Here is a 27,228-nt window from a genome sequence, read left to right on the forward strand (position 1 = left end):
TTGCCAAATACGCTTTCGAAGGAATTCCCACATTTATTACCAGCTCTCATATCGCACTTGGTTTACCTGCAACCTTTTCAGTAATCTCTGTGGTTTAGCCCAGCAGCTGCTGTGTTTGAAGATCATATGCAGATGTTCAGAGGAGGGTCTTGTAGGCAATGGAGTTGTTCTGTTTATTCAATTAATTACAACTTTGTAAAGACACTTGGTTTTCCAAGCACAAGACTGCATTAACTCTAATTTTAATGGAACTGAGGTATTCAAGAGCACCTACTGTCTTCCCAGGTGTCTTTTGTGCATCCCAAAAGCATAAATCCCCTGAAATAAACTCACTGTGGTAATAAAAGCCATCAGTTGCAGCTAGACATTAGGTGATTACAGGAGATTGTCCTTCAAAAGAAACAGCAGGTTTGCATGCTCATTCATTTTTGTGGAGATGGCACTTGAATTAGCTCAGATTTACATTAGATGCACATATTCATACATGCTCTTTGTATAGGTTAGAGAACACAAATAGCAAAGCAGCAGCTGAAGGAAAGACTGGGGTCTGTGACAGTGCATTAATGTCTCTGTCTTCTGTTTGCTTGCTTACTGTATGCACAAAGGCAAAATGAATCGGAAAAAAAGAGAAGATAAACTAATAAGACAAATACCTAATCAAAAAAATCCAAACACAAACGACCCTTTTAATGGGCCACTTGATGCAGATGTTTGCAACCAAGCTCAAGGAAACTTAATCTTCAATTAAAATATTTTGTAACAAAAACAGACCTTTTATCTGACTTTTCATTTCCCAGCCCCTACCACTCCTGGCCAGCTGAGCCAGAATGACCTGGATCACTAAGTTAAGTGGTCTAGACTCATACACAGAAGATGTGCAAGGAAAGGAAAATGAATTGCATCAAATAAGTATCAAAGTAAAAATTGTGGGAGACATCCTTTATATTTACAGCAGTGTTTATGTAGCCAGTGGCATCCATAAAGTACAGTAATCATTAAGCTGTACCATGGGTGGCTTGGAGTCTTATAAATCATTGTTTAAGCAACAACTTTAAACAAATGCCATTTCAGGCTCTAAATCAAAAGGAGAAACAAACAACTCCTTGGGGAACAAGTGCTTACTTTGTACCTCACACTTTCTGCTTCTGAACACAGCCCAGTCTTGGCAATATTCAAATCCACTACCAGACCCTGGACAGAAATGATACATCCTGGGCTCTTGATTCACTTGATTCACATGATTTTGGAGTTAGTCTTTGTGCAGCATGATCAGCATGAAAGGCAAAAATGGCATGGCTTAGCCTAACATAGGATAAGCAACTTACTGCTCAGACTGTGGGGCCAAGGTGGATATAATTTACTTTGCAGCAGATGTGCCTCAGATTTCTTCAGACTTCCTCTTCTGCCATCCTTCCTTGATCAACAGAGAAACGTGCACTGGCAAGTTCTGGTAAATTGGTCCCTGAGAAGTGTAGCTAAGTATGATGTTTGCTCATGACACTTGCTCAACTGATGGCTGAAAAATGAGAACCTTAAACTCACTACCACCACACTTGGCCAAGAGGAAGAGAAGACAAGTTCCTACAGGTTTTTGCAAAGACATCCCTTATCTTGCAAACTGACTGCACTACTAAATATCATGCAAGATCAATTGAGCTGAACATAATTATACCTTCAAGTGTTACATGGAACTTCTCAGACCATAATTTTCAATCGTACTGAAACCTGGGACCACCACAGCCAGGTAACGCACTGCCACTGAGTGCACAGAAAAACAAGAGAGGCTAATGGGTCAATTACTCAGTTGCTGTGAAAAAGTGAAAACAAAGTGAAAACTTCCATTGTTAATTGCACATAAGTAGTAAGAAATATCCATACATGGAATTCCACCCTGCTTATCTTGCCAAGCACAATACTCCTCAAAAAAGAGAACTTTCCTAGTGTTTAATTACAGCTCTTTAAAAATACTGTAAGAGGCTAATGTTGCAGTCTCATGCTCCTCCCTCCAGCCACCAAAAGTCACTGAAAACCATGTGTTGTGGACCATTGCTGATATTACTCACCTGTTACAAGTATTCATCATTATCTGCTCATTTTTCTTTGGCGGGAGTTCAAGGCCCTGAGTCAGAGATATTTGAAAAGAGCGTACTTGGGGATTTAAAGGTTGCACGAAACAAAGAAAAACTGTTGCCTAGCTATAAAGGGATAGTGAGAACTCAGGGGAGTTTTTGATTATTGATTTTGCTGTGACTCGCCCATTCCTCATTGGCACATCGTTTCCTCACTCTTCATCTCTAACTTGTCAGCCTTATAGCAGTGCAGGCATATGCAGGTTGATGGGTCACTTGGCGCTGAGGATAGCCATATCCCAGGACAAATTAAATTGTCCATTGTCAGTGAGTCTGTAATACCTCTGCCTCCACCACTGCAGAAGTCAGAATGTGCAAAATGAAGGATGTAGGAGAGTGAAAGAAGTGAGGAAAGTTCATGTTTAAGGGAACTGCAACCATCCTTAGCAAATGGCCAATGAATGCCAACATGATACAGGGCAGACAGATAAAGTACAGCTTTCACAGCCAGCTAGACTGCCTTCATTTTCCAGGTACCCACCCCAGGACACTTGTTTGCGGATCTGCAGAAAAGCCTACCAATCACAGCTGCAAACGAGACCAGAAAGAGATATGCCTGAAAAATACAATGTCCTCAAAAAAGGCTTTGAAAAAAGATTGGATTCTAGATTTCCCAAGCCAGGAAGCCAAAATTAGTCAGCACTTCATGATTTCTGGCTTTAATCTTTGTTACAGCATTAGTACTGTTGTTGTCATTGCCTAGGGATGCAAGTAAAGCCACATTTGTAGGAGGTGGTGATCTCTTGTTATTAGACTGCCTGATACAGGCAGAAATTGCAGCCAATGTTTGTATGTCTGAAAACTTACCCATTTTTCCAGTCACATAAATTGCCTATAAACTTCATATTTTATTTCCTATATGTAAAATGGGAACAAACTCATCACAGGAGCTCTGTGAAATTTATTTCTTTAACACTTGTAAGGAAATAAGATTCCTGCATGCTAAGGGGACACCACTGCCACAGTGAGTTACTCCAAGGTGAGAAATGTTGCCTCTTAGAGAGATGTAGAAAACAGAATGTTCATTTTACAGAAAATTCCAACATTTCAAAATATACTTTACACTAAAATAAAAATGCCAAAATTTTTTTGGAGAACAAAAATTTCATAACAATTCTGGGTTAGAAATACTGACTTAAGAAATTGCAATATGTAACTAAATAGTGACCTAAAACCAAGAGATCTGAAAACACTTGTATTCAAAGATATTTTTCTTTGTCAGGAAACTCAAGTGGAAAGTTGCTGTTTTGGAGCTCTCTTACAGCAGTAATTCATCCAGCTCAGTTCTAACGTGCTCTCCCTCTTCGCTGCTGCTGCTGTTTCAAAGCAGGGATGTTATACTTAGCGTGCAAATTTTAAAATGCCTGCTGCTTTAGCCTAGCCTAATGCCAGGAGGATTCCTTACACTGAAGAAAGCTTCATAGCACACCTGAGGAGCAGGCACTTGCTCCATGCCGTATTTCAGTAGCATGAGGTAGTGTTCAGACTAGGCAGGCCCTCTGTGTTCTCTTGGAAATGCTTTTGACCAGGTTGAGTTATTTTCCATAACATTTGTCTGAATGAATTCCCCAAATCAATACTCACATGATGTAGTTTTCCCAAGTTTACAGCAAAAAACTACGTTCTTTAAAATGAAACAAAAATATGGAATGTGAAAGCTGTGTTTCACACTGTCCTGTTTTTTAATTCAGGAGGTTGACTGAGGTCCTACTATTTATCTTCATTGCTCCTGAGACAGTAAATAATTGCTGAGCACAATAAATAACATGATAATGTGTTTTTTTCTTCCTATTTATCTTGCCCAAAATGCAACTTTTTTTTTTTTTTTTTTTAGGGTTACCAGTAACATGTATTTTTCTCCTGCGATCTGTTCATTGAAAATAAGTTTCAATAAGCAGAAAATACGTGGCAATAAGCAACTCCAACAACATATCCAAAAATTATCAAGATGCAAGTAAGCAGCAGCAGCACCAGAGGATTTTATGAAGTGTGATTTTCCCGTATGCATCAGTACCTACATATTCTAGGCTATCTACAAAGTTGAAAGGGGCCAAAAGGGACAGAAAATTAATACTTGTTCCCAAATACCTATGAAACATTGCATTCACACAGTCATTAGATTTTTTTAAAATTATTTTTTTATATCTCAAACAGCAGATCTTTAAGATTTTCTTCCTTTCATATGGACATTCTAACTTATAACAACATAATGGGATAGAGCAATTTTTTTTTGAAATCCTACGTGTCTTTTCTTTTTTTTGTTTGTTTGTTTGTTGCCAGTGTTTCAGTATGAGACCACATTTGCTATTTGAGTACCTTTTCTCTAAACTAGCATTGCATATTTATGAGATTAAAACACAGCAACAAATTAGCTTTCATATCTCTCCTAAAAGCACTGATTACTATAGCAGTAAGCAACTGATTAAAAAAAAATATCAAAGAGAATAACAAAAATAACTAAAAAAAAAAAAAAACCAGCAAAATCTTTTCTTTGATTTCCTGTGAATATTTCAAAATACAAACATTGGAGAGAGAGAACAGAAGGCTCCAAATTCTCCTATTAACTCTGCCATTTCCATCAGACCTCTCTGGGTCTGAATGGCCTTAGAGACCAGCTCCTATCAGCCAACAACCTTCACCATGGGAAATGCTCATTGGGGTGACCGCTGGCTCACTGGAAGGTGAATGCTCTTGCCATATGCAGCAGACTGACAGAATCATGAAGTGGCTAACACGCCAAAGCTTATTTATAGACAACAACAGCAGATTTAACACTGCTCCACTCTCAACATCAGACATAGAAGTGATTTAAAGAAAACAGAGCTACTGGAGACAGGACATGAAAACAGTAGATGCTTTTTTTTGGGAGGGTAAACCAGTAGCAGTTGGTCAGATAGGAAATATGTGTGATCTTTCACATTTTGCTTCCTAGAAGGCTGGGTCCAAATCCACTCAAATTACTGATGTTTGTTTTTGCCCAATGAGACTCCCTAGTTCCAGGCACAACCCAATAGGGGATTTGTTGCATGCAGCAACCAATTTCAAATAATGACATGAGATCATGAACTGCCAAAACCAGACCACCTCTGATTCCTCTCCCAATCTCTACCTTTTGCACTGAAATTGCCCAGATGCAAGAAAAAAGTAACAGAAATGAGAAATGAGAGAAGACTGCTTGGATTGTCAAGAACTGACTCCAGTGCAGTCAGATATAACCTCTCTCTCAATCCTGCAACAGTAGCATCGAAGTAATCTCTCAGGAATACTCTCAGCATTGCCAAAACAGTAAACAGAGGTACATTTGTATGCCTTGTCACGAAAAATAGAAATAAAGGTATGACACTTACTACATTCAAACATCACTTTAGATAGAAATCACATTTCTCGTTTCTAAAATGCAATTCTGCTTCTATAACTGGTTAAAGCAGCATCTCTCCTCTAGCTGTCAGCAGCATTAAATTAAGGTTTACGGCCTTACTGCTGACCAGTTGCTGGGGGAGACAGGTGGAATGGTGCAAATCAACACAATCATAAATGTGCACGTAGATCCTTTCAGCAGGGTACCCTGTGATGCAGGCTCACGTCACAGCCAAAGGCTTTTCTGTGGAAAGCAGTGGCCCCACAGTGGAAAAGCAATAGTTATTAGAGGTAGAAGCAGAAGCTTACTGGGGAAGCAAGTTTTATGTCACACCACTCTCCACTGCGCCAATCCCTGTGCTGATCTAACTGTACAAGTGCAACAAATTTTTGTTAAGGAGCAAATCTCCACTTTGTTCAAAAACAAAGCAGCAATAGCTCAAAACCTCAAAGCATAAGCAAAAGGAAATTGCACATGAGCACTTGCTGTGAGGGAGAGCAATAACACTGGTCACTCATTAACAAGTTTGCCACTGGGAGAGACTTAATGTGGATGGGGGCTATCCAGCTTTATGGTTCTGTGGAAGCAAAAGGCCATCAGTGCAGTGTTAGCCTACCTCTACGTGCCCTTGAACATCAATATGTTGGAGGATGGTATGATTCACTGCTGATTCTTCCAGCTGAATGCACTGAAGGCTGCCTACATCATGGTGCTTTGAAGCCAGTCAAAAGGGATGGAGAAGTAGCAGTTCTTTGCTCTTGTGTGCCAGGCTGTACTTCAAGCCTTGCTACACTTTAATGAAATTATCCCAGGAGCAAAGTTGCTGAAGGTCAACGACACTGGACATCAAACAAAGCCTGGAGAAGGACTACTTTCTGTAGTATGTGGCTCTGCCAGAGGCTTGTGCTAACCCTTGAACATGTGGGAAACTTACAAACTGGAAATGATTACAGCAAAACAACAAACAACAACAAACCCATAGATGTCAGAGCAGAGTGCAGCGATTGGCTCTATGTAAGCAGAGGTAGGTACTGAAGATAGCGGGGAAAAACATGAGAAGAGATGACATTACAATTCCAAGAAGACCACCTGGGTTTCAGGCACTACTGTCTTCTGGCATGTTCTGTGGCAAACATGAATACAGGCTGGGCGATGAATGGATTGAGGTCAGCCCTGTGGAGAGGGACTTAGTGGTGAACAAAATCTGAACACGGACCAGCAGTGTGCACTTGTAGCTCAGAAAGCCAATCATGTCTTGGGCTGCATCATTTTGCTTCATTTTGGATATTTAATCTTCATTTATGCCACTTAACATATTTCGAATTAAAAAATAATAAAAAAAAAGGAAAAATTTACCATTTCTTCCCTTATGTTTTTTTTTTTTTTTCAAAATACATACTAAATTTGACCAGAATTTTGATCAGTTTTGTCTCACTAAATTTGCATTTTTAACAAACCTAGAATAAAAATGGAGACACTGCATATCCCTTTTGTAACACATGGAGGCTCCAAAGTGGAAGGCTTTACTGATTGAATCAGTAAATGCTAATTGTAATACCGAGGATGACAGAATCGCTGGAATCATTACCACATGCTGTTGGGGCAACTGTCTGTAGAAGCCATGGATCATTTCAGCTTGGTCCTGTCCCCTGAAATCTAATCACTCAGACACTGCACCAAAGAGGAAATTTGTTTACCATGTTAGGGCTGATGTTATTGAAAACAATCTCTCCATTTTATTAAAAAATGCAAATATTGGTTAAATACAGGTTTCACTGAGGGAACCTCAGATTTGCATGACTCCAATGTGAAAAACAACCATTGATTCACTCAGTTTCTCATGAGCACGAAGGACATAGTGCTCTGCTTTTGCTTTCTCAGTGAGTGACAGTATGGAAAATAGTTAATGGAAACTCAACATTAAAAATGTCACTGACAATTAAGGTGACAGATTAAAGGGACCTACATGCAATCTGCAAACCTGTTTGGCATTCACTGATTAATGCAGTAAATTAGGTACTAACAAATGCAATGATATAAATTGCCAGCTTCACCCAGCAATATGTACAGATGGTGTCATTTCTGGAAGCTAAGTTATTAAGTTTTCTGTAGGTGAAGCACTGAGTACATATTACAATTTTGAGATCATGAGCAGAGACTTTCAATTTCTGACCAGAATGACTTCCAGACTATCTCTGGAGTACCCAACACTACTAGAACTGCTCAGATTTCCAAAACTCAAGTGAAAATTGCTTTTCATTGTGGTGGAGACTGTAATAGAACTCCACCAGCACCAAGTCTGAATCTAAGCTTCTCTTTGGTGGACACGTGTTTGAAGACAGAGAGATGCTTTATAAAAGTACTCTCAAAAAATGCCTGTCTGAGTTCTGCTTTGATACTTAGTACAACAAAGGACTGCTTCTTGAAGAAATTGCAGGAAGAAATGGCACAGAAGGGACCTGAGATCCATAACAAATACTTGGCCCAACAACTGGAAACAAGTCATAGTCTCTCTCTATTTTAAGGATGCTACTCTCTGTCAATTAACAGACCCCAACTACTTTCATATATACAGTCAGAAATTCACAAGGTAAAGATATTCCCCTCTACAATTCTCAGGCAGTGCAAGGCTCGAGCCTTAGCAACAACACTTCAGCTCCCCTTTGTCAGTGCTAATGAGTTTAACTGGACTGCAATGAGAGCAGACAGACGTACTTCTCCAGCTGCATTGGCAGGAGAGATTAATGCCTTCATCTGTTAAGGACTGCTTTACCTTCTGATCCACAAGGGAAGAGGCATGTGCAAGTACTCCTTAACTTATTTCAGACAGGTGAGTCCAGAGCAACATTTCTTACCAACCTGAGGACTTCATGTTAGCTTATCTAATTTTCAAATTGCTGTTGCTCTCTGGGTTGCATTTAAACATCTTACAGGCTCTTGTTACCTGCTTAAAGATTACTGGAGCAAGGCCACAATACAGAGGTGCAACAAGGTAGAGGAACGCTGTGGCTGTGCACTAGTCACTATTCAAAAGATGTCATTCTAATGTGTGAAATAATTCTGACACACAAAAATATTCTGACTATCCCATTCGAGGCAATTTATGGAGTAGTGGGTATTTCCCTTTCTCATTTTTTTAAAAAGAAGACGTAGTGAGGAACATCAGACTTTCAACTTCCATTACCTTTGCAGCTTTTGGAAAACTTCTAAGCACAGTTTGGTCTTGATTAGAGATATTCAGCTCAAGCCTGTATCTACAACAAGGAGAATGGAATAAAACAGCTGCAGGTATCTTCACGTTCAGAGGAAATGCTGTCTTAATATAGAACTACACAGGAAGGACCTTTCCTTAAATTAAAGCTGGAGATAAAAAAGGTATGTTTATGTATAGGAAATCATTTTCAGAGAGAAGTATTTAAAATTATTGAAACAATGAACATATAAACAAAAACAACAACAAAAACTTGCTACAATAATACATCCAGAAAAACAAAACAAAACACACACACACACGCAACTTTTTGTTTTATATTTTCCTGATAAAGAAAATTGACTATACTAACATAATGGAATATTAATTCTCTGACGTGATTCTTAATGGCACTTCATGTCAAAGATGTGTCCTGTCAGCTGAAATTTAGGTGAGAACTCAATGATCTCAAAGTACTGGATTTGAAATTACTAATTCCTGAACGTAACCAGATATCCATGCAGAAGTAAGATGAATTGAGGTTCAAGGCAAATGCTGCACATAACACAGCTCTTAACCTCATTTAGACGTAATGTTGCTTAGGCCTTTAGTAAGGGATTGAGTTACCAGTTCTGCTTAAACAGAAGTGACAGTCATTCACAGGGGTAATAAGAACAAGCAAGATAATGCAAGAGAGGGAATTGCATCTACTGGTAAGGAAGTAATTGAAAAAACAATGTGGAAAAAACAATGCCATCAAAAGGGAACTGGACAGGCTGGAGAAGTGGGTGCACGTGAATTGCATGAAGTTCAACAAGTTGAAGTGCAAGGTGCTGCACCTGGGTTGGGGCAATCCCAGACAGGAGTAGAGACTGGGAGAAAAACTCATTGAGCAGCCCTGCAGAGAGACTTAGGGGTTCTGGTGGATGAAAAGCTTGACATGAGCCAGCAGTGCATGCTTGCAGCTCACGAGGCCAACTGTGTCCTGGGCTGCATCAAAGAACCCCCCCACAGTTCAGGTGGAAACAGTTAGAGACCTGCTGCTCCACCTGGACTGTCACAAGTCCATGGGGCCAGATGGGATCCACCCAAAGGTGCTGAGGGAGTTGGTGGATGTGATTGCTGGGCTGCTTTCCATCATCTATCAGCAGTCACCCAAATCTAATATCTGGCTTTATATTTATAACTTATACACGTTTCCCAGCATAGCTGGTGCTTGTTTGCTTGTCTGTTTTTTACCAAGCCCAGATAGTCTAAGTCTGACTGGAAGCATCTTGTCAATACTGCATGCATGAAACTTGTATAGTTAATGTCAGTGTTGTACAGTATTCTTGGATAGCACTGTTAGTCTTGCTAGTCTTTTCAGGGTTTATCCTAAGAAATTTTCAATAAACCACTCCTAATATAAAATAATTACTATAGAATGACTTATCTAGCATGCTAACCAGTGAGCATTGAGGAATATCTGCTTGTTAGTGATTCCTTACCTGATGCTTTTCATTTAAAAGTGAGGGATCAGTGGGCAGACTTTATAGATAACAGGTACTAAAGCACTCACTGGCTTTAAAAGGAGAATCCTGTTAGAAATTCTAGGTTACAATTCTTCAAGCAGAGCATTGTCCCCTTTCTGACACTCTGATGATGCTATGATGCTAAAGGTAGAATGAATTGCTCTCTGAAGTGCCTCTTTTTCTCTCTGTTGACTATAGAGGGACCCTAGAGACTAGCTTTGTCATGATGCCTAACTTTCAGATAGCTGAAGTCACAAAAAATGAATACGACATTGTCTAACTTCATACAACAAAGCATCTGAATGTCTGAACTAAATCTTGAATAGGGAGATGAATCCTGTGATGTTGTGAATTAGATGTATGTCTTACTATACAGAGTTTACTCCCAGATGAGGTCTAAACTGAGAATTGTGCTGAACAGCTTGGAAATAAGCTTTGTAAACAGGAGTCTAGGAGAACATTTTTAGTCTCCTATCCACCCAAAATGTTTGTTCAAATTCCGAAAGACAAAAAAAAAAAAAAAAAGAAGCCAACATCAGCAACATTTAGATGTTAAGAAAGAGGTCTCCTGTATGCTATTAAGACAAAGAAATATGGAGAAAAGGACAACTCCATTGCTTGGCTTTGTAAACTGGAAAAGAAACCGTATTTACTTCACCTAATGCTTTTCCTATGTACTCTTTATGAACAATTGGTACTGGGTAAAACCCACACGAATACAGAAAGTTTCTTAGGCATACAATGAAGGTCTGCAATGACCAACCTCTCTGCCTGAGTAACTTTCAAGATAAATGCAATTTTATAAGAAGGTTCTCGAGAGACAGTATTCAATTATACCAACACAGTTACAGCTTAGGCGATGTCTAACATTAACTGAAAACTCAAAGCTGACAGCAGTGCTACTCTTTCCTGTTCCATTAGCCAAGTACTTCAATTTAAACTTGTTATGGATACCCCAGTAAATTGTTGGTTATTGTTACTGCCACAAATGGCCTGATTCTGTTCACTCACTATTTCTCTCTCATTTCTAAGACTGATGAAAGGGACATTTAAAATTGCTTCCATTTCCTCCCATCTAATTCCATCCCAGGTGTCCGCTAATCTAATGTTCACTCACTGTGGCCCAGCCAAAAGGTTTTGCTCATCTTTATTCTACTGTTGACACTTGCCTTACTACTTGCATTACGGTATTTACAATCTGATTTCTTTGTCCTTTGCTTGTAATCAGTGCACAGCACAGACCAGACACACCTGTTAGTAATGCTCTCAGATGGTATAACAATGTGAATAAATGGGAAAAGTAATAAACTCATCTGTAGTATTTGCAGAACAGAATTGCTGTGTGATTGCAGTATAGAAAGAGTGAAGTTGCAAAACTGACTTCCATTCGGTGACATCCTGCCTCATCACGACACGTTTGCTTTTGTTTTGGCAATCACTTTAATTGTACAGGACAAGAATGTATTCTGTACTTGAAATGTCAAAAAATAATATAAACCAGGGAGTGTACTGACTGCTATTATACTTGAGAACGACACTGTAATGCTTTATGGACACTGCTAATGTCTGAAACAGAAGAAGCAAGTAGAAACGTTTAAATTTATGGCAAGCTACATGAAGCCACAAACTAGATAGCATTCTACAGATTAACAAAGAAGTTGAAGACTACTTGCTAAAATATACATTTATAATGGAATAATAATTGCCCTAAAAGTTGCATTATGAGATTAGAGAGGCAGGAATGTTTTATGACTAGAGGGAAAAAGGAAGAACAGGCTTGCCCAAATGAGACAAGTTGATTGATTTCACTTTGGAGCAGAGCAAGTTGGAGATGCTGCTAAGGTAAAATTTGAGGAAAACAGAAGGACCACAGCAAAGCACTCTGTGTGAAGATGAACAGGTTAAGCATACCTCAGAGTAGACCTTTTTATAGCATACCACTGAAACAGTTATTTTGGGTTTCTCATTCTCTTTCATTAGTAGTAAGCTATATTTTTAGAAAGTGCACTTCCTAAAAAATGTATTCTGTGATCTGTTTTTTAAAAATGTGTAATACTTTATAGTAATACGTATAATTCAAACATTAAGCATCAGCTTTAGCCTCCTTTACCAACAGTGAAAGAACAGCTATAATTTAAACCAAACTCTTCTGTTGGCTGGGAAGAAACAAGAAATGACAAGACTGAGGTCAAAAACAGTGTTGTTCCTACCAAAAATGTTAGGTGTCTCCTTTTTCAAAAGATTTAAACGCACTGGGACAGATCTTCAACTGATGCAAGTGGTCAAAACTCCAACAATGATCGATGAGCAACATGCTTTACAACTTCCACCAGCAGATTTACCCAAGTGACTTCACAGTTACTCACTTTACTTTCCTTACTTCACGAAATAGCTTGCATGCAGTACATACCTGAGGTACTTTGCTGTCTAAGCCATATGGCAATTTCTGTAGACACATAAGTCACTTTACTACTGCTTTGTTACTGATGTGTACCATAAAAGTGCCTGATGAGTTGACATGATTGCCAAAACTCTACACTTACTGTTCCTGATCTTACAGTGATCTTTTTCCATTCTGTTTTCATTGCTATCAACATATGTCTGTAAATACATTTACATACACAGTTATTCCACGAGGTGATTAAGTAGTCAATAATGACATCCTATAAATGAACATTAACACTGATATTATTACAGAAATATAATTTCTTCCATTTAATATTCACCCTGTTTTGTACTGTATACCATTGTGCTGGATTTATGCAGTTGTTGCTTACAGCTCTAAATGACATCTTAAAAATCCACTATATAATTTGGGCATAAGTGCATGGAATATTCAGTGCTGCAGTCTCTGCAAAATCGTTTACTTCAGATTGTGGCTCACACAAATCAACCAGAACAGCTTAGATCCCAGTATGCCACAATCCATCATCTCACAAAAATGGATAGATTGCCTCTCACCCTCAAAGTTTTAAGATATTAAAATAGTTGCTTTGTTCATCTCTATTCACATCAAATGAAAAATCCAACACTGATATAATTTTTGGAACATGATAAATCTCTCTGTATGAGCTGACTAAATTATATTTCCTTGTAAATCTGAAAAGCATTTCTAAACCTTGTTTTGCTTACAAATTTGCTGCTACTCCATCAGTCATGCCCCACGGACAATATACTGCAGTCTGGAATTGGACCCAGAATCCAGCTGACTCATTTAGGTTCTTGCAGCCTCCCAGTGGTACAAAACTTCTGCGTTTCAGTTCTTCAGATTTCTTTTATGTAATAAAACCTGACTGGTAATTTAAGATCTTACCATCTGTGTGTGTGACTTCTGGATCAATGTGTCTTACTAGCAGGGCTTTCAAATTCTCAATTCATAAAAGCATTGTATGCCTCATTTATGGTGGTACTCCTTTAAATTGCCTCCAGAGTGTATAGACTTTCTTTTCACATCGTCACAGGTGGAAGGCAAGCCTCAGTGCAATTCAGTAATGGAATTTTTGAAAAGCCCTGGGGGACTAAGGAGCACAGTTCTCATTAGTTTGTGCTCCTAAGTCACCTGGCAGCTTTTGAAAGTTCCTCTCTTTCCCCACCTTCTTCCATGACTTCAAAGCAAAAGAATCACAACACACAGGTTTAATGATCTGATGTACAGCTACTGGTTATGAGTTTCCAAATACAGCATAAAGAAGTCTGCTTTGTTGAAGGGGAATACACTCCTTTTCAGAAAACTTTGGCCCCACATTACAGATTCTTATTTTTTTCAAGAAAAAAAATGATGCATCTGGTTTGTCAGCTGGCATTTCTAGTTATATATTATGAAATTGACTCAGAATTACACTGCTGGGTTTTTGGTTTTAGTTGTTCTATCGCAGAGTACCTACTTTACTTTATCCATCGCTGCTGACACTAATGTGTCACATCTCTCTCACACTAGATACAGCCCAGAACTATCAAGCAATGTTTGTGGCACTGGTTCAGCAACTTGTTTGTTAAGAAAGCTGGTTGAAATCATCTGTGCAGAACTTGGACAGTAGTACAAAGCAAGCAGGACTCCCTGAGGCAGATGGAAAGTTTTGTATGAGAAAAGGGAAGGCCCAGACAGGCAGATTAGTAATGAGATGTCATGGACGGAGAAAACAAAATCAACCCAAATACTTCAGAAAATAAGACCCCAAATGTAGAAGTGCCTTGAGCCAAAATCTAAAGAACACTTCACTGTAGTAAAGAAAGAAGGAGTTACCCTGTTCTTCAATCCTCCATGCACTGTACCACTACAAAGCAGAAGTATCTCATTGGTGTGTTTGATATCTATGAGTCATGCCAGAAAGGGGGACCAACTTCCACCTAAACACGTTTGTCTTCTCATTTGATTATTTAAAATGTTAATTGATCGATTCTTTTGTATTTCATCAATTTTCACAGTTCACTGAATCTCCCTGTCTCACTTGGTTTCTTTCCCTGTGCTGCCTTGTAACAGATTATCCATCAAGTTAGTTTGATTGTTCTAATTAATTAATTGGATCGTTTATTTTAATCGCTTTCTAACAGGTCAAGCTTCTTAATCATTTCCACCATCTAGATAAGTTCTTCCTGCCTGATACCCTGTCATTTGTTTTCACTGTTACTGGTCATCACCTTTCCTTTCTTCACCTCTCCCTGTCTCGCTTATTTTTTTGTTCACTCAGTCTAACTCAAAAAGCTTGATCATCTCCCTCTTCTGTTCTGACTTTATAAGGTTCCCCACTGTCTTTCACCTCTTCTCAATGACTACTCTTTTGTTTGTTAACGTGAATCGAGTTGTATAGCGAGGTCTTGACATCTTTAAACATCATCAGTCTTGGTCAAATCACCACCTTCCCTACAGCTAGCAGAAAACTTCATGGTTCCGTATAAAACAAAACTCTAAGTAAACCTGTTCTTAACTTTGTTTTAGTAAAATCAGGGTTCTTCATGCCCTCTGTTATAGGCTGGCAGTCTTGCAGTCTTTTGAAAATGCAGGATTTTATTACAGAAAGAGAAAGGGAGAAATAGACTGTTATCTACTTACACAGTGGACTGACTTGCGTAAATCTTTGAATGTGGAGTAACACTGGTTTAAAATCATTGGGTCATCCATAAATTATCATTGTCCTCCCTATTTCTCAGGTGAGTACAGTGAATCCTATGATTGTTTCAATAAATCCAAACAATTAAAACATCACAAGAACTAAGTGGCAGCAATTAATAGTAATAAAAATAAGTTCAATTTGGGGAAAGAAGATTACAGAGTTCATTTTCCTACACTGAATCAATGGCTCCCCTGTCAAAATAAGCCTTAATTAAGGGAGAAGGTCAGGATAAAAATCATATACAGCATTATAAAGATAATGTATCGGCCAATTCTTCAAGGTGTTAAAAAGTACATAGTACCCACAGCTGCCAACATTTGCAGGAGGAGCTAAGGGATTTGCAGTGTCTCCCAAGCAGTTTCCAGTACCAATTAAGAGCAGACCCTTCTCTTTTGATAATTAAAGACTTGAATTTTACAAATTGAGATTTCTCATTTTTGTTTCTTAACCCAAATCACCTAACTTTTTGAATTAGAGGAACCTGCCCACCTTGGTTAAGACAGTAACTCTGTAGAAGAAACATTCACATTCAGTCTTTCTGTGGCAGATTCCAGTCTTTTTACCTTCTATATGAGTGCATTGATTTTAAAAAATAGTTTTATGAGCATTATTACACCATTTAAAGGATTTCTTTACATCTCCTTCCTCATATCTCACATATCTATCTATCTATCTATAGATAGATATATATCATCAGATGGCTATTGAGTAAAACAACAGAACACTAGGTCTCATTCACCAACATGCTGGCATGGCAGACTTATGAAAATCAAATCCTTTAGATATTCAGGTTCATCCCTCCCTTCTTTGGTGAGTAAACTGATATTTTAAATACTTTAAATCATTTAACATAACCATCACTGTCTAAATTCAGCTCTACAATAAGCAAGTGCTTGCAGTCAGCAACGGAAATGCATAATGACTAATTCATTATTGTTAAAAGCTCTACAATTAATAGAGTTACTGCACCTTTTTAATAAGCAATATTAAGACTAAAAATGCTTATTTTTTTTATTCCTAGGTACTATAACTTAATTTTTAAAAGATGAAAAGGAAAAATGAAAACAGAGATAAGTCCCATTACAAGCATATTAAATTTATTTTACTTAAATGGGCACAAACCACAAGTGAAATAATTTTCACTTTGTTTTGCCTTCAAATGATTTAACTTCACTACAGCAACCACACTCATCTTTAAAGCACTTTTTCTCCAACTTGAGTTCCCTAAAGGATTAAAAGACTTCCAGGCTAGAGGTGGTTTTTGGTACACAGCCTGAGGTCAGAATAATCAGTCTTGCCTCATGGGGAGAAGAGGTCAATGGTGAAGAAGGTGGTGAAGAATGCATTTGGAGGCAAATATTCTTAAAATAATAAAGCTCTTCCAAATGCCTAATTAGTGATATTAGATCCAAAGGAAAACAAGCTCACTGAAACTTTATAAATAGCATAGGCCACTCCAAGAAAAATGCAGCCAATCTGCCTATTTTTATTTATTTATTTTTTTTAAATGAAGGATACTTGAGACATAATCCAAACATATGGAATAATTCTCATTGACTTAATTTACTCTGGATCTATCCTCTGTCTTGTTACGTTCCTTAATTGTGGCATTAATGCCAAACGCAATTCTCCAGCTTCCTTTAAACAGAAATGATCTGGCCCTCCCAAGTAAGTATTATGGTAAATGTTGGTCCTGAACCTCAAATAGAGACAATTACTACTGAAATTAAAGACTACCTTTTTTTTTTTGGTCTGTTTTTCAGTTCTATCACAATAGCACAATAGACTGTGCTCATTGTTCTGTTCACTGGTCTTCCTGAAATATCTGAGAAGTGGTGGATCTCCAGACCAAATAAAATGACATGTTTGTCACTGAAGGTACATCTTCTCTATTCTGTCCCATTATTACAGCTAAGCAAATGTTTCATAAACAATTATTTACATTTTAGTTGCTTCATAAATCTTCTGCTAACATCTTACTCAAATGAAACTTATTTAAAAGCTATACAAAAAATACAAATTAATTATTAACACCTTAGCTATAGGTATGCCATGACATGGGGACACGGTTTAGTAACGGGACTCAGTAGTGAGGTTAATGGTTGGATTTCATGATCTTGAAGGTCTTCTCCAACCTAAATGATTCGATGATACTATTTCAGTTCTTGGTTTAGAAGAGGTTAACTTTTCTATGTGGTTTTCCAGTAGGAAGCATCAAGAACTTATTTTGAAAAGGTGCTCACTGGTATCTCCTTAAGTTAACCAGAACTTCCTGTTAGAAAATTCATTTAAAAGACAAAATACAGAAAGCAAGCATGTGTGGGAAACTGACACATATTCGGGTTTTGTCTAAATACACAAATACATAATTTTAGTAATGATTCAGATATATAACTAATCCTGCTTGAAGAAAATCCTTATTGATTTCCTACAGTTGATTAATAAATCTGTTGCTAGACTATTTATCAAAAGGAATCATGAAAAAAATCTATCTGGCAATTGCTCATAGTTCTTCATGTATTTTTCAAGCTCATATTCCTTATTCTTCCCTCACTATCTTTTTTCCCAGTAAAATCACCTTCAAAACATACCCTTTCTTGAGAAGTCCTTTGCTTTGGATCCAGGCTTTTACTTTTTGTATAACCTTAACTTCAACTTTCAGAAATTTGCATGTATTATTACAACCACAAGATCATTACAGAACTAACTATTTACTAGCTCTGAAGGTACGAAGTGTATTTCTATGTACTTTTAGTATCTCCTGAAAAAGCTATTGCTGAATGGACAGTAGCATTAACTTAAGAAATCAACAACATATATTCTCTCCCTGCTTCAAAATAAATACATTTTTAATGTTGCCTATTAAGCTTGAAAACTTGAAAGCTAAGTGCTTCCTCTTAGACAGGGTGAGCATCTGAAATAACTGTTTTTAACAGCCTCAGAGCATCATTAAACCTTTAACACATTTTAGAAGCATTTGACCTCCATGCCTCTTACATAAAAAGTTACTTAGAATTGGTAAATCAAACACTGCTAAGTAAAACAGTGTCTTGTCATTTACTTGTGCTTACTATTAGGTACTTTAATTAAGACTTTTGGAAGTAAGTTAGCAAACTAATTAATTTACAACTACAATAAAATTGTAAGGAACCCATTAAATATCATTAATAAGTCAATACATTACTTAGGAAATTAACTCTATTTTTATTACTAGAAATTACTATCGACTATCAAATGCCACAGTACCAATTACTTGTAGAAGGGAAAAAAAAAACAACCTGACATTAAATTAGTGTATTACTTCTCTACAATTTGTAATTTTTTATATTTTTGCTTTGTATCACACTGTATAAGTTGTAAGAAAGATGATCAGACAATCAATAGTTCAGGTTTTACATAGTGACAAACACGATCTGCTTCACGTTTAAGATAGCAACTTAAAATCAATTGGATGTAGAACTATAGGAAACGCTACCTGTTAACTAGCCTGATCCCAAACCTGCAGAAGTACAAGCAGCTTTTTCGGAGCTTTATAATCAGAATCTAGCCCCATGCATCAGAAAGACTTTCTGTACACAAAAGTATTTAAAAACTTGAATCCATTTAAGATGCTAAAAAGCCCTTAATGAATTAAAGGTAGAGAGGTTGACAGAGTACATGAGAAGAATGGTGGTGATGAACTATGGCAATGGTAAGAGATGTATCAGATACACTTTTGGCTCATCCTGAGCATTAAACAAACGGAAACTCTCAGCTTGCAAAGATTTTCATTTTTCCTATCAACCTAACCTGATCAAGAATAATTAATTATATGATAGGATTTGGGGAATGTGAAGATATTGAAGGAACAAATAACTTTGTCTTTCTAATATGTTGAATGAAAAAGAAAGGAGCACAAGGAATGAAATGTGGAGCACAACGACACCGACAGAGTTGTATTTCTCATCAACAAATTTTGGTTAGATGGGATTTCAATCTTGAACTTTTAAATTTAGAATTATAGAAAACTTCAGAATGTTATCAGCACATGATTTTTATTTTTTATTTTTAAATTCCCAATAGGCTGTCATTTTTGCATTTTATATGCAAGAATTCCATTTTTTCCATGATTAAAGAACTTGCAAAATGGAATTTCCAATGTTCAAAAGCAAATCCCAATCCCAAACCTCTACCTTTGTCACACCTCCAGTAACATCTAATTTAGATTCAAACCTATATTCAACTATGGAAATGGTAGACCAATTTCCTAAGATTTTCTATGCCCCTTAATTTGTTTTTAAATTGTACATATTGTGTATAAAAGGCTTAGAAAAGTCAGGCAGAAGAGTTGCTGTTGTTTCTTGGGTATTTCTTTTCCAAATGCACCTATGTTTTGGACTCTTCAGTGATATTAAGGTATCCAACTACCTAAACTGCATAGAAGCTTCTAACAGCTGCAGAAAAATTAAATATAGATGAGTCTTTTCTTATTGCTTCCCGTATTTCCTCCAAGCCTAAAGTGACACCTTGGCTGCCCATCACTACTTGATTTCTAGTAAAATGGGCCCAGTCTTCACCTGTGTGCGGGGGGCATAGCAGTTTCAAGCACCTAAAAAATGAATGTATGGATTTCTTCCCTGGTTGTATTATTCATATAACATGTACTGTAAACAGAATAGAAGAGTAACCAATTGCAAAAATCTGTAGACAAAATAGGAGAGTTGTTCCTTCTTTTGCTCACAATATATTTTAATAGCCTCAGCAACCAACTTCTGTCATCTTCAGAACAGTACCTTTTCCTGTGGAGAAGGGCTTGGGGATACTGGTGAATGAAAAACTGAATATGAGCTGGCAATGCGCGCTTGCAGCCCAAGAAATCAACCACATCCTGGGCTGCATCAAAAGTAGTGTAGCTAGCAGGTCATAGGAGGTGATTCTCCCCCTCTAGTGAGACCCCACCTGGAGTACGGCATTCAGCTCAGGGACCCACAGCATAAGAAATACATGGACCTGTTAGAACATGTCCAGAGGAGGGCCACAGAGATAATCAGAAGTCTGGAGAACTTCTCCTATGAAGACAGACTGAGATAGTTGGGGTTACTTAGCCTAGAGAATAAAAGGCTCCAGGGAGAGCTTATAAATGTCTTCCAATATTTGAAGGGGGCCTGCGGGAAAGGTTGGGGAGAGACACTTTATCCAGGAATGTAGTGAAAGAACAGGGGTAACAGTTTTGAACTAAAAAAGGGTAGGTTTTGATTAGATCCTAGGAAGACATTCATTATGAGGGTGGTGAAGCACTGGACCAAGTCGTCCAGAGAAGTCCACAGAGCAATCTCAAAATTGCTCAAAATTTGATCTAGCAGAAGGTGTCCCTGCCTTCCACTAGAAGGGGGATTAGAACTAGATGATCTTTAAAATCCCTTCCAACCCACCCTATTGTATGATTCTATGTTGTTATATGTCCAGTATTGGTATTAGTTTCTATCACATGTCTCACTAAAACAACATGAACTTTTCACTCAGCCAACAGTGCTTTTCCTTGTCACCAATGACTCTCCTTCAGGCATTCCCAAGAGAATTTATGTACTTTCATAGCAGCTGAACAATTTCTGCAGTCTGTTGCAACATACTCCCCAAACAATGTGGAATGAATGACTTTTCTCCCATTTACTTCTTTGATTTGCAGTGTTGAAATACTTTCTTTTTCATCCTTACAGATATACCAAGATGAGTTTTGTATGTCAGGAGAAGAGCAGATGCTTTCTGCCTGAATATGCCTCGCACTTTCAGCACAAGGTCAAGCTGTTCACTGTTGGAGCTAAGGGATCTTCATCTTTATCTATGAACAGTGCAATAAAGCCCTTAATACAACTGACCTCTGTGGAGAGTAATGTAAATAATGAAAACAACATATACTCCCTAACAGATTTCCCTGTCATAGTTATGCTGAAATGGAGAACATGCCACTGAGCAGTATTCTAAGTAAATCAAACTGAGAAAAGGTGTTAAGTGCTACAAGTAATAATATTCACTGACAAGCCACCTAAAGATTTCAGTATGTTTCACAATCTCCATAAAGATGGTAGAACTAAAACACAGCTGCTTCTGACACAAAAGCACTGAATTTACATACTTAAATTGATAAAGAAGCTTGTATTAAAAAAGCTCCTTAACCTCCTGTTAAGGTTGCCCATTACTAAAATTCCACACACTGTATCGAGCTATTAGGGGTAACTCCACAATAACTACTTTGGAACATTTCCAAAGAAATGTATGCTTTATAAAACCAACTTTACCATACTTGTTCAAAAAAAACCAGCTCTGAAATTGTTACAAGGAACATCCAAAGATGACTTGAAAGATATCTTGTTTCAGAACCATTCATCTGTTCTATTTTCTGCTGCAGAAAGTGAAGTTGTCAGGATATGCATCTGGCAAGCCAGGAAAAGTACTGATCTGTTTTTTCCCAAATTGAATTTTCCTAGAAATTCATTCCAAAAGGGGGAAAGAAAGATCTTGTTCCCTTCAAGAAGTTAAAAACTTCTAACGCAACATTTAAAAAATATATTCTCTGGAACAGAATAGTAAAAACGAATATTTAAGTAACCTGTCAAATGAAAAACTTTAATTCTGTGAAGTTTCTTAGACAGAAAACATGCTCATATCTAAAAAGGCATCAAAACAGTATGAGCCAGAAACAATAAAATATGGTACATTACCTGTGCTGCAGTTCTTTATTGCAAAGGAATCCACAGCTGCTATGCTCTTGTTCCCATGAGCAACATACTCCAGTGAGATCCGGAACGGTTTCTCTAGATGTCCAACTCTCCTTTGAAGCAGTACCCATCTGCACTCATACAGAAAAGGGAAAGAACAAAGAAGAATGATAAAAGCTATTTTACGAGGACTGAAGCCTCCAGAGAAGCAGCTTTGCATATGGCTGGCCATACTGTACTTTGCTCTCTCCTCCTGCTCCCCATCATCTCATGGTGCTCCATGGTCAGTGCCTTCCCCTCCCACAGATTTTGCAAAAGTAAGCTTCTAAGCACAAAGATTTCCACAGAGTCCACAGACTTCTCAGAGATATCCGCCTGCTGTTTCAAAGAAGCTTAACTTTCTTTACAAAGCAAGCTGTGAAATCTGTAGCGCACACGTATATGCTCTCTAGAGATCGCTCCCCCTGCTCCTCACTGGCAAAGGCTGTTAGTCAGACTTGGGCAATAAGCCAGGCTCAAGGACTCGTGCAAACATGGTAATTCCCAACACTGTGGTGCTGGTTGAGGTAGCATGCTTTGCTTCTGATGTGGCTGGCTGGAATGTCTAGACATACAAGAAGAACTACAACTAAAATATGTCATTTCTCTTTCTGCTTTTTGTTTGTTTGTTTGTTTTGTTTTGTTCATTTTGTTTTGGCCTTACAGACAAACAAAGAGTTCTACCAAATAAATCAAGGAAATGGAATGGAGAAACAGTGCTGGAAACTAACATAGTATACTGCAAGAGTGTTTCAACCTAGTCTGCTTGTTGCCATAAGTAAATGAGAACAGAAAATCTGTACGACCTTAGTCTACTCTCTGAGATGTCAGAAGACTATAAGGGCTTGCCTTCTTCAATGTCTACCTTCTATCCTCTGGTTTGTTCAGCCTAGAGGAGACTGAGGGGAGACCATGTCATGGCCTACAAAGGGCAGCAGAGGGGAAAATGCTGATCTTGTCTCTCTGGTGATCAGCAATAGTACCGAGGGAACAGCATGAAGCTGCATCAGGGAGGTTCAAGCTGGATATTACGAAAAGGTTCTTCACTGGGCGGGTGGTTGAGCTCTAGAACAGGCTCCCCAGGGAAGTGGTCATGACAGCAAGCCTGCCAGAGATCAAGAACTGTTAGGACAATGCTCTCAGACATTTCGTTTGATTTTTGGGTGGTCCTGTGTGGAGCCATCATTTGGAATTGATGTTCTATGTGGGTCCCTTCCAACCCCGGATACTGTATTGTAATTTTATGTCTGTCATATTGTAACATCTGTACACCCCAGAAGTTTCCATAGAATCATAGAACCGCTACGGAACAAAGTAACTATGATAACGCTCTCTGGCCCATTTCATCTTTCATTACTGTGTACAGGCTGCCAATAAAAACACTCGATGACACCATTTGTGAATGGATGCTTTCGGAGAGGCATGCATTACTCCTGCAGCTGTACAGAGTCCATCACCCATTTCACTGGTCACTCACCATAAACATGACCAGAGATGAGAGATTGTCTGTAAACCCATTCAGTCACTACTAACCCACTTTTCTGTTTTCTCTACTACTAATACACACACACACAGATTTCTTTTTTAGCATATTGTACTTGGAGAAAAACAAGAAAATGGGTTTCTCATAAAACCTACTAGAAAATGCTCTTTACAGCTCCAGCTGCAGTTTTAAAGATGAGAACAAAAATTTACTGTGTTTCCTGAAGTTGCTTTCAAGTATCCAATATCAAGTATTTTTGTGGAAGACTATTTTTGGTTAACATAATTGGTCAGGTGCAACAGATTTTTCATTGCTCTATTACAATATCCTCTTGAAACTCAAATGTTTCCTTATCAAGTAGGACCATCACCCACCATAGATTTGTGACTGTGTGGGCTGTACACAAGAATGCATTTGACTTAAGGGACGGAGAAACCCATTGCGACATAGTTTTGAACAAAACAAACTATGTAGTGTAGTATGACAAAGAACGTCTTTCCCCAGAAGTATGCCAAAATTTGGATGTTATCAAACTAAGGCACACTTCCAAATAGGAATAACAATATATGTATGCACATGTGTGTGTTTCTCCCTGCCCTTGCCTCGCCGTGCCATTTGCACCAACCAACCAACCAACCAACATCTGTGCCCACTACAAGGGAGGATCCATCCCAAATCACTGACCCTATACTTCTAATAGCTAGGAGACTTTTCTTTGTGCCGGAGGTAGACACAGTTTTTATCTCAGCAGGAATGCAGCAGTGTCACTACCCTCTGTTCAATATGACACAACTCCCATCAGGCAAGGAAGGTGCCAACAGGTATGCTAAAGACCTAAATAAATGTTCTTAAGCAAGGACTGCAAAAAGGCACTGATGACAGCTAACTGTACAACTCGCAACTCTGAAAAGCAAACACTGTGGGTTTTTTTGTTTGTTTTTGTATGTTTTTTTTGTTTGTTTTGTTTTGTTTTGTTTTGTGGTTTACCAGGTCTCTTTCTTCCTCCCTTTTCAGCAAGAACACTGAAACTAGACTTCTGAGTTTTATGCGTCTTTTACAGTTATGTTCATTTTCCACATTTCATCTCTTGTGCTTCAGGTTCCAGCTTCAGAAGATGATATAGTCATCCTCTCTCTCCTTTCTCATACCCCTCACCCAAATGGATAATTCTGTTTTTACTGAAATTAAATAAAATGAAGCACTGAAAGTATTTTAAATGCCTAGCTTCTCTGTGCATTATTTCTTTTGATGTCATCTCAAGTTAGGTATATTACAAGGATTGAGGATATGAATTTCCGTACAAACAGGGTAAAAAAGAAGATTTAGATTTAATTTTTGTTATGAACTACAGAAGCATCTGTATGTCACAAAAATTGTTTTCCTCGGTTTCAGAAGACTGATGGGTTTTAATTCCAAGTACGCAGTGGCTCTCAACAATGATTTCCATTTCTGTGCTACTGCTAACCCTCTGGATAAATGTGCCGAGAGTTTTAGGAATTGCTTTTCTGAGTTACTGGTGCAATAACTTCAGTTTGAAATTCTCGGGCTTCTCATAGTTTACCACAGAAACTTTATTAACTCCCAGAGCTGTTGCCAAGCAGGTATTTTATTTCTCTGCGATTGCAAGATGGGAAAAGGCAGATTCACTCAAGTTCAGATTCACTACAAAATATATTCCTGTTTTGTGGAACAAATTCCTACAATAGGTTGTCTGAGATTCAAAGATTCATGTGAAATTAATTCCCAAGTATCATCCTGTTTCTTCACAGACACAAAAAATAAATGATCTGGAGATGACACTAACTGGTAGATTTATTAGGGAGACTAAAATAGCTACCAGGTCAGTACAGAGACCCATTAGCAAATCAAGATTGGAGTCAATTCTGCCATCAGTCTGCGACAGCATAGGAACTCTGATATCCAAATCTTTCTATACAATACCCTGTACTTAACAAAACCATACTCATTTGAAGATCCTTTAATAGAGGCTGTCTGGCAGTAGCAAGATGTACTTCAGTATAACTGATATGCATTAGATGTTAGTTAGTAGTAGATTTATTGTGAGTGGCTTATGTTATGAATCTAATTTTAGAAAGGTGGCATTTTAACAAGGTGGCAGAAAAGCTACTTCAGTGATCTGCTAGGATATCTGTGGCAATACCATGTGTGGAGTCTCTTCATCCTGATTTCACATTTAACCAAACTGGTAGCTTTCTATGGTGAGATGATGGGCTTGGTGGATGAGGGGAGCAGTAGACGTTGCTTAATCTGACTTTAGTAGGGCTTCCAACACTGTCTCCCATCATGTCCTCATCAACAAACTGCTGGAACTATAATTTATAAGATAAGCAGGCAGTGGAGCATCTGACATAGAAAGAGAGGCTGAGAAAATTGGGATTGGTTACTTTGGGGAAGAGCTCAGGGAGGATCATATCACTGTTTACATCTTGTGGAAGGGTGTAAATAAGAGAGAACTGATCAGTCATATCTAATGAAAGGACAACAGGGAATGTGCATAGACTGAAATGCAAGAAATCCCTTATAAAGAAAAAAAATGCTTAATCTAAGGATGATTTAACACTGGAAGACGTTGCCCAGAAAGGTTATGGAGTCTCTATCCATACATTTTGTTCCTGACTATTCAAAATCCGACTGGATAAGGATCTCTGTAACTTCTTGCTAACCTTGCATAGGGCAAGGAAGTTGGGCTAGTAAATATCAGAGATTCCATCCAACCTCAACCATTCCGTGATTCTGCGAAACTGAGGTCCCAAAAGAAAATTACATCAGATAACAGATTGTTCCTGTTTTCCTCTGCATAACCTCCAAGCAGTGTACGGAGTGATGAGTAAGACTGGTAAGCTGACAACTGCAAGGACAAACGCATCAGTTACTGCACATACAGCTATAATCTCCACTCAGCCTTCAATAGCAAAATCTTTTTTTTACCACATCAGCCACAATAGCTAGGATGATCTCTCTAGCTCCTGCCACAATCAACAGGTAAGACCATGGCTTAACATCTTAATTTAATGTTTTATGCTGTAAAGCAACACACTATAACATTGTTTAGACACTGCTCAGAGTCTTGATTCAGCAGGCCAGACCCACTCAACAGGACTTTCACTGAAGTTATGTTAAGAAGAAGCTGGCTCAGCTCTATCATTCTTCTACAAAGCGGAAAATGCTGCTGACAGAAACTGAGCTCAGTACAAGAGTTGAATTTTTAAGTGACCATCTGTACACTCATCTACTTCCCTAAAGTGAAGGTATGCTAGAAACAGAGCCTCAGGACTTGCATAGCCCTGAAAGAGTTAGGTGCTCAGACTGTAATGGTGAAGCACTTCTTTCTGACCTAACCTTCTTCTTAGTGCTTCCTCTGGCCTCCCATCCATGATTCCGTTTGCTAGATAGCAGGTGGTGCTTCCCTGCCTCTATCTCACATGCAGTTTTCCAGTTTCAGAAGCGCAATTGAGTTTTCATGGAAACTTAACTTCTGAGAGATATTTATAGTTTAGCTATTCTTTGATTGTTTGTGTAGTGTGCAGCTTCAGGAGGAACACATAACTGATTAATTCTAATCTACTAACTACTGCATTAGATGCCTTGTTGCACGCTCCTCTGGGTGATGCCAGCAATGATTAATTGCACGTGCAAGTCAGGATGCTCTCTTAGAAGCAGTCAATTCATAAGAAAGATGTGCTAGAATTCT

General features: G+C 38.2%; 1 protein-coding gene across 1 annotated transcript in view; it reads right to left on the reverse strand.

Moving 5' to 3' along the window:
- Nucleotides 1-27,228, reverse strand: part of ALK (ALK receptor tyrosine kinase) — a gene marked incomplete at both ends in the record, with an annotated part of 285,134 nt that overhangs the window by 73,595 nt on the left and 184,311 nt on the right. Inside the window, one exon of the mRNA XM_082756089.1 lies at nt 21,998-22,125. Within this exon, the coding sequence (XP_082612215.1) occupies nt 21,998-22,125 (128 nt within the window). The remainder of the gene's footprint in view (nt 1-21,997; nt 22,126-27,228) is intronic.

Source organism: Aythya marila (assembly GCF_965140915.1).
Source record: "Aythya marila genome assembly, chromosome: 3".
In the NCBI taxonomy this organism is placed as follows: domain Eukaryota; kingdom Metazoa; phylum Chordata; class Aves; order Anseriformes; family Anatidae; genus Aythya; species Aythya marila.